The following is a 10,739-nucleotide window of genomic DNA, read 5'->3' as shown; positions in this document are numbered from 1 at the left end:
CAGCCCCGCCCCCACGACCACCAGCTCGCCTACGTTGGCGGTGACACCAAAATCCTCGTCGTCGATCGCAATATCAAGCTCTCTGCTTTCATCTCCAAGCTCTCCTCCCTCTAAGACGCCCCTAACGGCGTCAATGGATCCTCTTCGACCGCTCCGGTCACGGCTTCAGTTCAGATCGGGTCTCCTGATGGATCATCTTCGATGGTTCCAGTCACGGCATCGCCGACAAACCCCGATTTCCTAGGGATCGCCACATTGAAGAATCGGTGATGTCTCAGGCGGAGATTCAGGAGTTGCAAATGATGCAAATCGTTGCTGGTCACGAGCCAAGAGGCACATGAACATAGGGGGTATCCGGTGACGACTAGGGTGGGAGGGTTTGCTGAGATGGGGTGGGTGGGATTCGGGGAAGACGAAGGTGGTTTTTTTTATAATTATTTTTTAATATTTAATTTTCACGTGGACCCTTTAATGACACGTGACGCCCATTCATTGTCCACATAGGCGCCACATCATCAGTTAACGGGAGACTTAATCGCCAGACTAACAGATGTATGAGACTCTCCCAAAATTAACACTTTAGGTATGACTCTAGGACAAAAAAAATATCATGTACCAAATGTTGAAAACTACAAAACTTAAGGGTAGTAAACTAATATTTACCCTTAATTTAAAATTTTGGTTTTAATTTATTTGTGCCTTTTACACATCACTTTCATATTACGAATTCATCACCCTTTAGTTATCGACCAAACATGCCTCGATGTTTAAGTCATGTACATGTTCGTGTTGGGTTCTCTCAATGTCAAATTTAATCTTTCCCCATTATAACGAGCTAGCGAGTCTTGTCGTACATGAATCACTCAATTAAAGGTCAATCCGAATTCGTTAAGCAACATGTTAAATTCTAATCGTGCTTTACCGTAACAAGCTAGCAGGTGGTTTTGTATACAAGCTCACACAATTAAATGTCAATCCAAATTTGTTATCACACGGAATTTGAGTTGTTTTATCAAATATTATTTCATTATATTTAAAAGTTACAGAATTAATAGTGAATCCAATTTTATTAAAAAGTTGTATCGAATTTAATTCATTCGGATAAGTTGCTCGGAAGCATTTAAAACCGCATCCATGCGACAGAGTGGCGCGTAGACACACTTTCCCTTTCAACAGTACTACTATATCAGTTCAATCCAAAGTGAGGTGTCAACATCAGGGGCGATTCCCACGCGCATGTCCAGTACGTGTCTTCAAATATAAAATCAACTCCTCCTCTAGAAATTGTACTTGTTTTCTTCACTCTCTCTCCTCTCTCTAGACAGAAAGCTGAGAGCAAACTGTGAGAAAGCAATGGCAAAAGCTGAGAGCTTTGACATCTTCCTGCTGTGAAATGGCGAGTCTCTGCTAGTTTGTGGAGATGAGCGCACCGTTTGGAGGCCCGATCGGCTCTAACCCCAGTGCTGCCGGAGCCCAGCTGAACAGGGACCCGAACATGGCGTCGGCGGAGCAGTTGGTGCTCGAACTCAGCAACCCCCAACTTCGTGAAAACGCGCTCCTTGAACTCTCCAAGGTCTAATCTTTTTGCTCTCATTATTTCTGAATAATTTGGTTCCTCTGTGTTTGATTAATCCCTTTTAGCATGTTGGGTTTTTGTTTAATTTTTGTTATAGGGTTTATGGGGTTGAAGATTTTATGATAAAGTTTGGGTTTAGGGTTTGTGATTTGGGTTCTATTGAGTTTTGTTTTGTTTTAGCATCATTTCGTTGTTCTGTGATTCTGTTTGTTTGCTGAGAAAATCAAGGCAATTGGGGTAATGAGATGATTATTTCTGCATGATATGTGTTTCGTGAGAAGAGGGGTTGCTTGTTCTTTTTTTCTTGTCAGAGTTGAGATTTCAAGTTATCATCTTTGTAGTCACAGCATGCATGTGGTACCCACCTTACTATAGTTGTTCCTAGGGTAGGATCAAAATTGGATCTTGATGCATTTGTTTATGTTTCCGGTATGTCTGTATCGATTATGTGTAATCAGTTTTTGTTTTAGATGGAGTTTTGAACCTTTTCAGTTATTGGTTATGGAGAAGGTGGGTAGCTGCAATCTGTTTTGTGTGTCTGGGTTTAGAATGGTGTAGTCGTTGTTTAGAGTATAAATCTTAACGTCGGGATTGCAAAGCCATGCACATAATTTTACATTACGTATCCAAGCACACAATCTACATGTCAAGCCCCTACGGCTACACGTGCTCTCATGTCATCCCATGTATGCGTTGTCCACGCGCTTAGCTCCATGTGTTTAGCTCAATTTACTCTACACTACACATGAGGGTAGTGTTGAGTGTGTTTACACAATTGGAATGTGAAGTCTCACATAGGAATATATTTACGATCTTGTGCCTCTCCACTCATTGTCAATTGGTCCTTGGTTGGGTGCTCTAACTTTATCGGTGGTATGGGAATGAAAGTGATATAAATGCCATTATAACATACTAAATAGGCTGCATAATTTCTTAATTTGCTTTATTAGTTTGAAGTTTTCATTGACTACATTAGTAACAGTTGCATATCAGATCTGGAAAGAAGTTGGTTCTATCCATAAGAGCCTGACGGTGCCTTCAAGCACTTTCCAAATACTATTTTGACCTAATTTTCTCTTTTATTTTTAAAGTTATAAGAAAAGAAAAAATGGGTATGACTATACCTGTGATACAACGATAAATTTGCCACCCGTGTGAGCTATGCTCATGTGTTCTTCACTGAGGAAATAAGTTCTTAGTTCTTACTGCTAAAATTTTTGTGCTGAAAGTGTACTTGGTTTGCCTTTCGTGGTTTTTATTTTCATTAATAAGATTTGTCTTTTTAATGTTGAATCCCTTTGGTACTATATATGTACATATACACATACTCCTAGTTAACCCCCTGTTTCCTTTCCTGTTCCCCTTTTCAGAAGAGAGAATTATTTCAAGATTTGGCTCCATTGTTGTGGAATTCTTTTGGTACTATAGCTGCTCTATTACAGGTATGTAATTTTTTGGTTTTATATTCATGTCATTCTTATTGCACTTCCTTTTTTTTTGTGGTTTTTGTTCGCTTGTTTTGTAAATTCGTTCATCTACAAGGTTAGCAAGTTTCTTTCTGTATGTAGGAGTAGGACTTGTGTTATACATATGTCCGTGCATCGTTGACGTACCATCATTTGACTTCCTGTTTGATAAATCAACATTACTAGACACTCTCTTTTGTCTTATTCCCTGATGATGGATTCTCACTCTACTCTTTATCCTTTGTGCAGGAGATAGTTTCAATATACCCTGTTCTGTCCCCACCAAATTTAACTCCTGCCCAATCAAATCGAGTTTGCAATGCTCTAGCACTTCTTCAGGTCCATTCTTGTCGCCTTTTAAATTATATATGTAATCTTTATCGATGCACGTTATTTTTGTTCTAAACTACAGTTATCTTCCATGTACAAGAGGCTTGGCCTATATTTTACACATCTCATTATTATTGTATGCTTCATATTCCTTTTGTATCTTTTTGTAGTGTGTGGCATCACACCCAGACACAAGGATGTTGTTCCTTAACGGTAATAACGTTTATCTTGTTTACATTTAAAGCTTGAAATGTTCTTTCTAGCGTGCTTGTACACAGAAGCATAATTTTTTTTTCATGCAGCTTCTGTTAGATGTTTACGTATAAAATTTAACGAACGATTTTTTCATTTCTCCTGTGGTTGGTAGCTCATATACCTTTATATTTGTACCCTTTCCTTAATACAACAAGCAAGTCAAGGCCTTTCGAGTACTTGAGACTCACTAGCTTAGGGGTCATTGGTGCCTTAGTGAAGGTATGTTATTCTTATTTGGCAAACCGATAGGTATATTTGTCTTTTTATTTGTTTGTGTGATAAAATGAACAAAAGTAAATAACCAGCTGATATACAAGTATAACTGGATAGGTATATGGCCACATGCTTTGAGAAATTATACGTAAAAGAGTTTAAATATGAAAACTTGATGCATGCCTTGACTAAAACCGCTCTTTCCAATCTTGCTTGTGTAGCTGATCTGAGAAATAAAAGGACTAGCAGAATCTAACGTGAGATAAATGAGGGGATAAAAAGAACGCTTAGTTTTTTTATTTATTTATTTTATAACATTGATTGAGTTAGGTGGCTTTACTACATCCATCATTTAGTGAAAGATTTAACTGGACCCTTTCCAGTCCTGTAGCGTGAACTCCGACGAGAAAATAGTTTATCTGTAACATTACTTCTAATATTATCCTGCACATGCACCTTTATTTGCAACTCTTCTTCTCACTCTCTCACATGTGAAACCTGAAGAGGAGAATAATGTTACTGTGATAAACCCTATATAGCATTTTTATGCCAGACAAATATATTTGGAAATTGGAATATTAATTCCTTTTACTTCTTTATACCAGGTCGACGATACAGAAGTGATTAGTTTTCTTCTATCAACTGAAATAATCCCGTTGTGCCTGCGAACTATGGAAATGGGTAGTGAACTGTCAAAAACAGTTGAGTGTCTGTTTCTTTTTAGCTTCCCATCTTTATATGTTTCAGTAGATCTCAGTATAGCATCTCTGCAAAGCCTTTCTCTTACTGCCCGAGTTTGAATGCAAGGTATATGGTTGCCTGACAGAAGTTGTTATCATCACAGGTGGCGACATTTATTGTTCAAAAGATTTTGTTGGATGACGTAGGCTTGGATTATATCTGTACTACAGCTGAGCGTTTTTTTGCAGTGGGTCGAGTCTTGGGAACCATGGTTGCATCACTTGCTGACCAGCCTTCATCTCGCTTGCTAAAACATATTATCCGATGTTATCTACGATTGTCAGATAACCCAAGGTTGGTTGAATGAAGTAGATTTATTATTATTACTTTTGTTTCTTCAGTATCTCGTGTTAATCATTTGATTGGATCTGTTCTTTGTTTTTTATCATCAGGGCTTGTGATGCTTTGAGGAGCTGTCTTCCCGATATGTTGAGAGATGCTACCTTCAGTGTTTCCCTCCGTGTAAGTACTTTTCTGGATGCGTATGCTGTGTAATTCATAATTGATCTTAACGTCTAGTCTGGAAATAAAGTAAAAGCTAACCTGTTTCGTCTTCGAGGGTACATATAGTTGCCAGACGTAGTTTGTGAGATATTTGAAAAAATATACGTTTGAGTCCGATTTACTGTTTCTTTTCGGTATCCCCTACTCTTTTATTTGGACGCAGTTGTCTGGTCTACTTTCAAAGTTAATTATATTTGTCACGATTTCAGGAAGATCCAACGACAAGGAGATGGCTGCAGCAGTTGCTTCACAACGTTGGTGTTAGTCGGGTTCCTGCGCTTCAGGGTGGAGGAGGATTTGATCAGATGATGATGAACTAATGCAAATAATTCGGTGTCGTCTTTGGGCTGCCATCTGTTGCATAATGCATCAGAGAGGGCTGGATGCTTTTTAATTTATCTGTCTCAATGCTAATTGGCCAACTCTTTTATCTTTCTCTGTAATTTGCAAAATGTTTCTTCTGTAACTTGGTCTGAGCAGGCCAAGTTTAAACTATTGACTTCGCTTGAAGTCGATTGTTCCCGGAAGAAATAAATGGTCTTCTTAGTTGTTCATCTCTAATGTTGAATTGTGGCAAAATTATGAATAAAGTGAACCTTTTTTTCTGTAAACATGTTTTGTTTGAATTGTGACAATCCATTGATTAGAATCAAACTGAACTGTTTGTTGACGCGGACAAAGTCGAGGAGAACCTCTGATTCCATCGGAGGCAAACGCCTACGAAAAGATAGCTTAAGGAGGAGAACCTCAGAGAAGTGCTGCGGGTGGGGAGTGGACATATTTTATCATTAGTATAGTGACACATGATGTACCACTTCGTGTTCCAGTCACATTGAAAAATCTCTCGGAATTGAGAGCGAAAGATGAGTGAAGGCATGCCAGACAGGCAAATACAGTCACTTGTACATTTCGCGAGGTGGTACGCTCGCACATATAAACAACAACAACAACAACAACAAAGCCTTTTCCCACTAAGTGGGGTCGGCTATATGAATCCTAGAACGCCATTGCGCTCGGTTTTGTGTCCCTCCGTTAGATCCAAGTACTCTAAGTCTTTTCTTAGGGTCTCTTCCAAAGTTTTCGTAGGTCTTCCTCTACCCCTTCAGCTCTGAACCTCTGTCCCGTAGTCACATCTTCGAACCGGAGCGTCAGTAGGCCTTCTTTGCATATGTCCAAACCACCGTAACCGATTTTCTCTCATCTTTCCTTGAATTTCGGCTACTCCTACTTTACCTCGGATATCCTCATTCCCAATCTTATCCTTTCTCGTGTGCCCACACATCCCACGAAGCATCCTCATCTCCACTACACCCATTTTGTGTACATGTTGATACTTCACTGCCCAACATTCTGTGCCATACAACATCGCTGGCCTTATTGCCGTCCTATAAAATTTTCCTTTGAGCTTCAGAGGCCTACGACGGTCACACAACACGCCGGATGCACTCTTACACTTCATCCATCCAGCTTGTATTCTATGGTTGAGATCTCCATCTAATTCTCCGTTCTCTTGTAAGATAGATCCTAGGTAGCGAAAACGGTCGTTTTTTGTGATCTTCGCTAGATTGCTCCGGTCATTAGTGTGGATAAGTATATAAATGGATAGAGATAGGAAAGCAAACACAAGATGTACGTGGTTCACCCAGATTGGCTACGTCCACGGAATAGAGGAGTTCTCATTAATTGTGAAGGGTTTACACAAGTACATAGGTTCAAGCTCTGCTTTAGTGAGTACAAGTGAATGATTTAGTACAAATGACATTAGGAAATATTGTGGGAGAATGATCTCGTAATCACGAAACTTCTAAGTACCGGAGTGTGGTATCGTCTTGACTTGCCTTATCTGTCTCATAGGTAGATGTGGCATCTTCTCTGGAAGTACTCCTCCTCCATCCAGGGTGATATCTTTAACTAGTGGAGATGCACAAGGTAATGTATCAATTTCACTTGAAGCTTACTTGTAGTTTCAGGCTTGGTCAAGCGCGATACAAATCATGTAGTAGGAGTCCCCCAAGTCGCCGAGCTAGGGGATCTGCTGAAAGAGGTGACAGACAAGGTAAGCAATCAGAGCTCCAAGGCGATGACTTGAAGCTGAAGTAGCTAGCTGGCAATAGACTTGTTCCACTCCCTGTACCGTGAGATAAAAGTTTGCTGATATTCTGTTGCTTTTCTTTATCTCTGATTCTGACGATGATACTCTACTTCATCTGTCGGAAGTGCTCTATGTTTGGGCACCATAAACTTTTCTTGTTGAAGAGCCATCTGACAAATGAATAAAAGCCTGTGACAGTACTAAGCCATCTGCTTTAGGAACATCAAAATTCATTTACTGATGCGTCGGTCCGCCAGATTAAAGCGCAGGACAACACCCAAAGGAAGGAAATTATCCCTCAAACAGACCTACTTTTCACCCTAAAACTTAAAATCTCCAACGCTTGACTAATGGAAAAAAAAGGTCGTACCCAGTGCACAAGGCTCCCACTTTACGCAGGGTCTAGGAGAGGTGAATGTCGGCTAGCCTTACCCCCATTTATGGAGAGGCTGCTCCCAAGTCTCGAACCCGAGACCTACCGCTCATGGGCGAAGGCACTTGCCATCGCACCAAGTGCGACCTCTGCTTGACTAATGGAAGCTTTAACAAAAATTGTTTATTGTTCATCATTTTTCTGTGAAATTGTTGTTGGGTTTCCATTGTTGTTAAGAAATTTGAGGTGGAAAAGAAGTAAATTTTGGGAAATTTGGAAAAAAAACCAAATTTCGGATCCCAAATAGAATTCTAACCATCATTTAAATTTTTTAATAATTATAATCAAAAGTGGATATGAAAATAATAATACACCATTAAAATAAAGTTTTCTAAACAAAAAACCAAAAAACAAAAGGCTCAGCTGTCTTTTACCATCATCTCTGTCCTTTCTAGATGATAATCCAAAACCTCATAAACCCAACCCAAGCACAGCTAGCCATGGCATGCAGCACGATCCTTCTCTCTTCCTCATCCTTCTCCTCTTTTGTACTCTCACACATAACCTTCGTTTAGTTCTGAACCCCAAATTTTTTTTCGACCTCCTCCACAAGAAGATGACTCTCAGTCTCAGTCTCAGTCAGCTTCCTCCTCTGCTCTCCAATTTCTAATTTTCAACTACGACGATGTAATCCTTGAGTTCGAGCACTTGCACCACCAACCTTACAACGAGGCATTCGCTCACTTTAGTGTCCACTGCCCTTCCTCAACATCTCATCCCCTCAACTGGGACCTCCACTTTTAAGATCAGCTCCAGAACCAAATCGTTGGTGAAAAGCCCAAAATGCGATGGTCCCTTCTCTTTTTCTCTCATTTTCTCCAAAGGTTGAACTTTGGATTTTGTTTTTTTCTGTGATTGAATTAGGGTTTGGGTTGTTTAAGGAACTTCAAGGAGCACGGGTGGCTTTGAACTTATTCAATTATACTTCGAATCTCTTGATCTTAATTGAATCTTGTTTTGTTTAATTTCCATGGATGACAATTTTTTTTTTTTGATTTTTTTGAGAAAACTTTATTTGAAGGGTGTATTAGTACTTTTATATCAACTTTTGGTTATTGTTTGTACCATACTTGACCAATCCCGAAACTACCGAGCATTGGTCAACGTTATACCATCAATGACCCATAAGAGTTTCCCTCCAACCAAGAGGCCAATCACAGCACGACATGTGTCGACATCAGAAGCCAATCATAGCGCGACACGTGAACATTAGAAGCCAATCACAACACGACACGTGTCAATGTCAGAACAAAGTTAGAAACTCTCTTCTATAAAAGGAGATTATTCTCCCACAATATTTCATACTGTCATTTGTACTAAATCATTCACTAGTGCTCACTAAATGAGAGCTTGAACCTATGTACTTGTGTAAACCCTTCACAATTAATGAGAACTCATCTACTCCGTGGACGTAGCCATTCTGGGTGAACCACGTACATCTTGTGTTTGCTTCCCTGTCTCTATCCATTTACATACTTATCCACACTAGTGATCGGAGCAATCTAGTGAAGGTCACAAACTTGAAACTTTCTATTGTACCAAAGTCCTCATTGATTTTGTGCATCAACATTTGGCGCCGTCTGTGGGAATCATATTTATTCCTACTTTCTTCAGCTTTGTCAAGCTGGTTTCCAGCATTCGTACACTCTTTTTTGACCAGGCATCCCTCTCCAACATGGGGAGCGAAGGAAGCCACAACACGCATAACGACACCCCCCTCGCACCTGGTACGAAGCAATGAAAGAAGGAACAAAAGAAGTTTGCTCTTCAGGCTAAAGTTGATGAGCTGAAGGCTCAGAATAACAAGATAGTGATGAAGAATGAGATCCTCCAAGAGCAGTATGAGAAGGTCTTCGAGATGATCCATGAGGCTAGATATACTAAAACACACGAGCTCATCACCCCAGTGGAAGTCAACCATCAACTGGGTGCCCCCCAACACGGAGGGTCATCTGCCCTCGACACAGGAAGTCAGTACGACGAGTTCAGGGAAAAATCACACGCTCTTGATCAAACCTTCCTACTTCCCAGAGGAGATGGAGACTTACGAAAGAAAGCTCTAATGGTACATGACTCCACTCAAGACCTTCTTGTCCCTACAGCTCTTTAAGGAAGTAAACAAGTTGAAGGCTGAACGACAAGCTGGGATACCTGATTGAAACCAACCTAGGCATGACCCTCTTACAAGGAGGATCCTTGACACCCTCTCCAAGCAAAGACAAAGCAGAAGCTTGGCTTGCAACTCTATACTGGAAATGAGAACCTGATTGAACACCTTAACCTCTGTAACAATGCAAACACTACAACTCGTAGAAAGCTTCACACACTCTTCATCAAGATTGTTCGAAGCAAATTCAATTTATATGGTTCATCCAAACCTTCGACTACTACAAAGTGTGGCTTGTATATGTTGTCTCTCCTACATTTTCAAATTTCTAGTTTTCCAAAAAAAAGTAATAAAAAAAAATAAAATAAGGGAAATTGGGAAATTCAACAAAGCTTCATCAATGGAGGACAACTACAATTCTTAAAAGTTTCACACACTCTTGATCAAGACAGTGTGAAGCAAAACCAATTTATGGTGCCAACAAGAGCTTCATCAATGGAAGGCAACCACAATTCTCAAAAGATTCACACACTCTTGATCAAGACAGTGTGAAGCAAAACCAATTTATGGTGCCAACAAGAGTTTCATCAATGGAGAGTAACTACAATTCTCAAAAGCTTCACACACTCTTGATCAAGACAGTGTGAAGCAAAATCAATTTATGGTGCCAACAAGAGCTTCATCAATGAAGGGCAACAACAATTCTCAAAAGCTTCACACATTCTTGATCAAGACAGTGTGAAAGCAACACCAATTTATGGTGCCAACAAAAGCTTCATCAAAGGAGTTCAACCACAATTCTCAAAAGCTTCACACACTCTTGATCAAAACAGTGTGAAGCAAAACCAATTTATGGTGCCAACAAAAGCTTCATCAATGGAGGGCAACTACAATTCTCAAAAGCTTCACACACTCTTGATCATTTCAGTGTGAAGCAAAACCAATTTATGGTGCCAACAAAAGCTTCAACACCAAAGCTTCAACACAAAAGCTTCACCTATTGTTTGGACCCGAATTTACAC

At 39.9% G+C, this 10,739-nt stretch overlaps 1 protein-coding gene across 1 annotated transcript; it reads left to right on the top strand.

The window, feature by feature from the left end:
- The first annotated feature begins 1,285 nt into the window (after positions 1 to 1,285).
- Positions 1,286 to 5,696, top strand: LOC126589642 (uncharacterized). The gene is made up of 9 exons (XM_050255002.1): positions 1,286 to 1,573; positions 2,947 to 3,018; positions 3,292 to 3,381; positions 3,543 to 3,585; positions 3,740 to 3,846; positions 4,446 to 4,541; positions 4,685 to 4,875; positions 4,974 to 5,043; positions 5,295 to 5,696. The coding sequence occupies exons 1-9, from the start codon at positions 1,421 to 1,423 to the stop codon at positions 5,403 to 5,405; spliced, it is 933 nt and encodes a 310-aa protein (XP_050110959.1). The 5' UTR covers positions 1,286 to 1,420; the 3' UTR covers positions 5,406 to 5,696.
- The last annotated feature ends 5,043 nt before the right edge of the window (positions 5,697 to 10,739 follow it).

The sequence above is a fragment of the Malus sylvestris genome, chromosome 11 (assembly GCF_916048215.2).
Source record: "Malus sylvestris chromosome 11, drMalSylv7.2, whole genome shotgun sequence".
NCBI lineage: Eukaryota > Viridiplantae > Streptophyta > Magnoliopsida > Rosales > Rosaceae > Malus > Malus sylvestris.
Note: the sequence above shows the minus strand (reverse complement) of the source record. Positions and strands in the feature narration are given on the sequence as shown.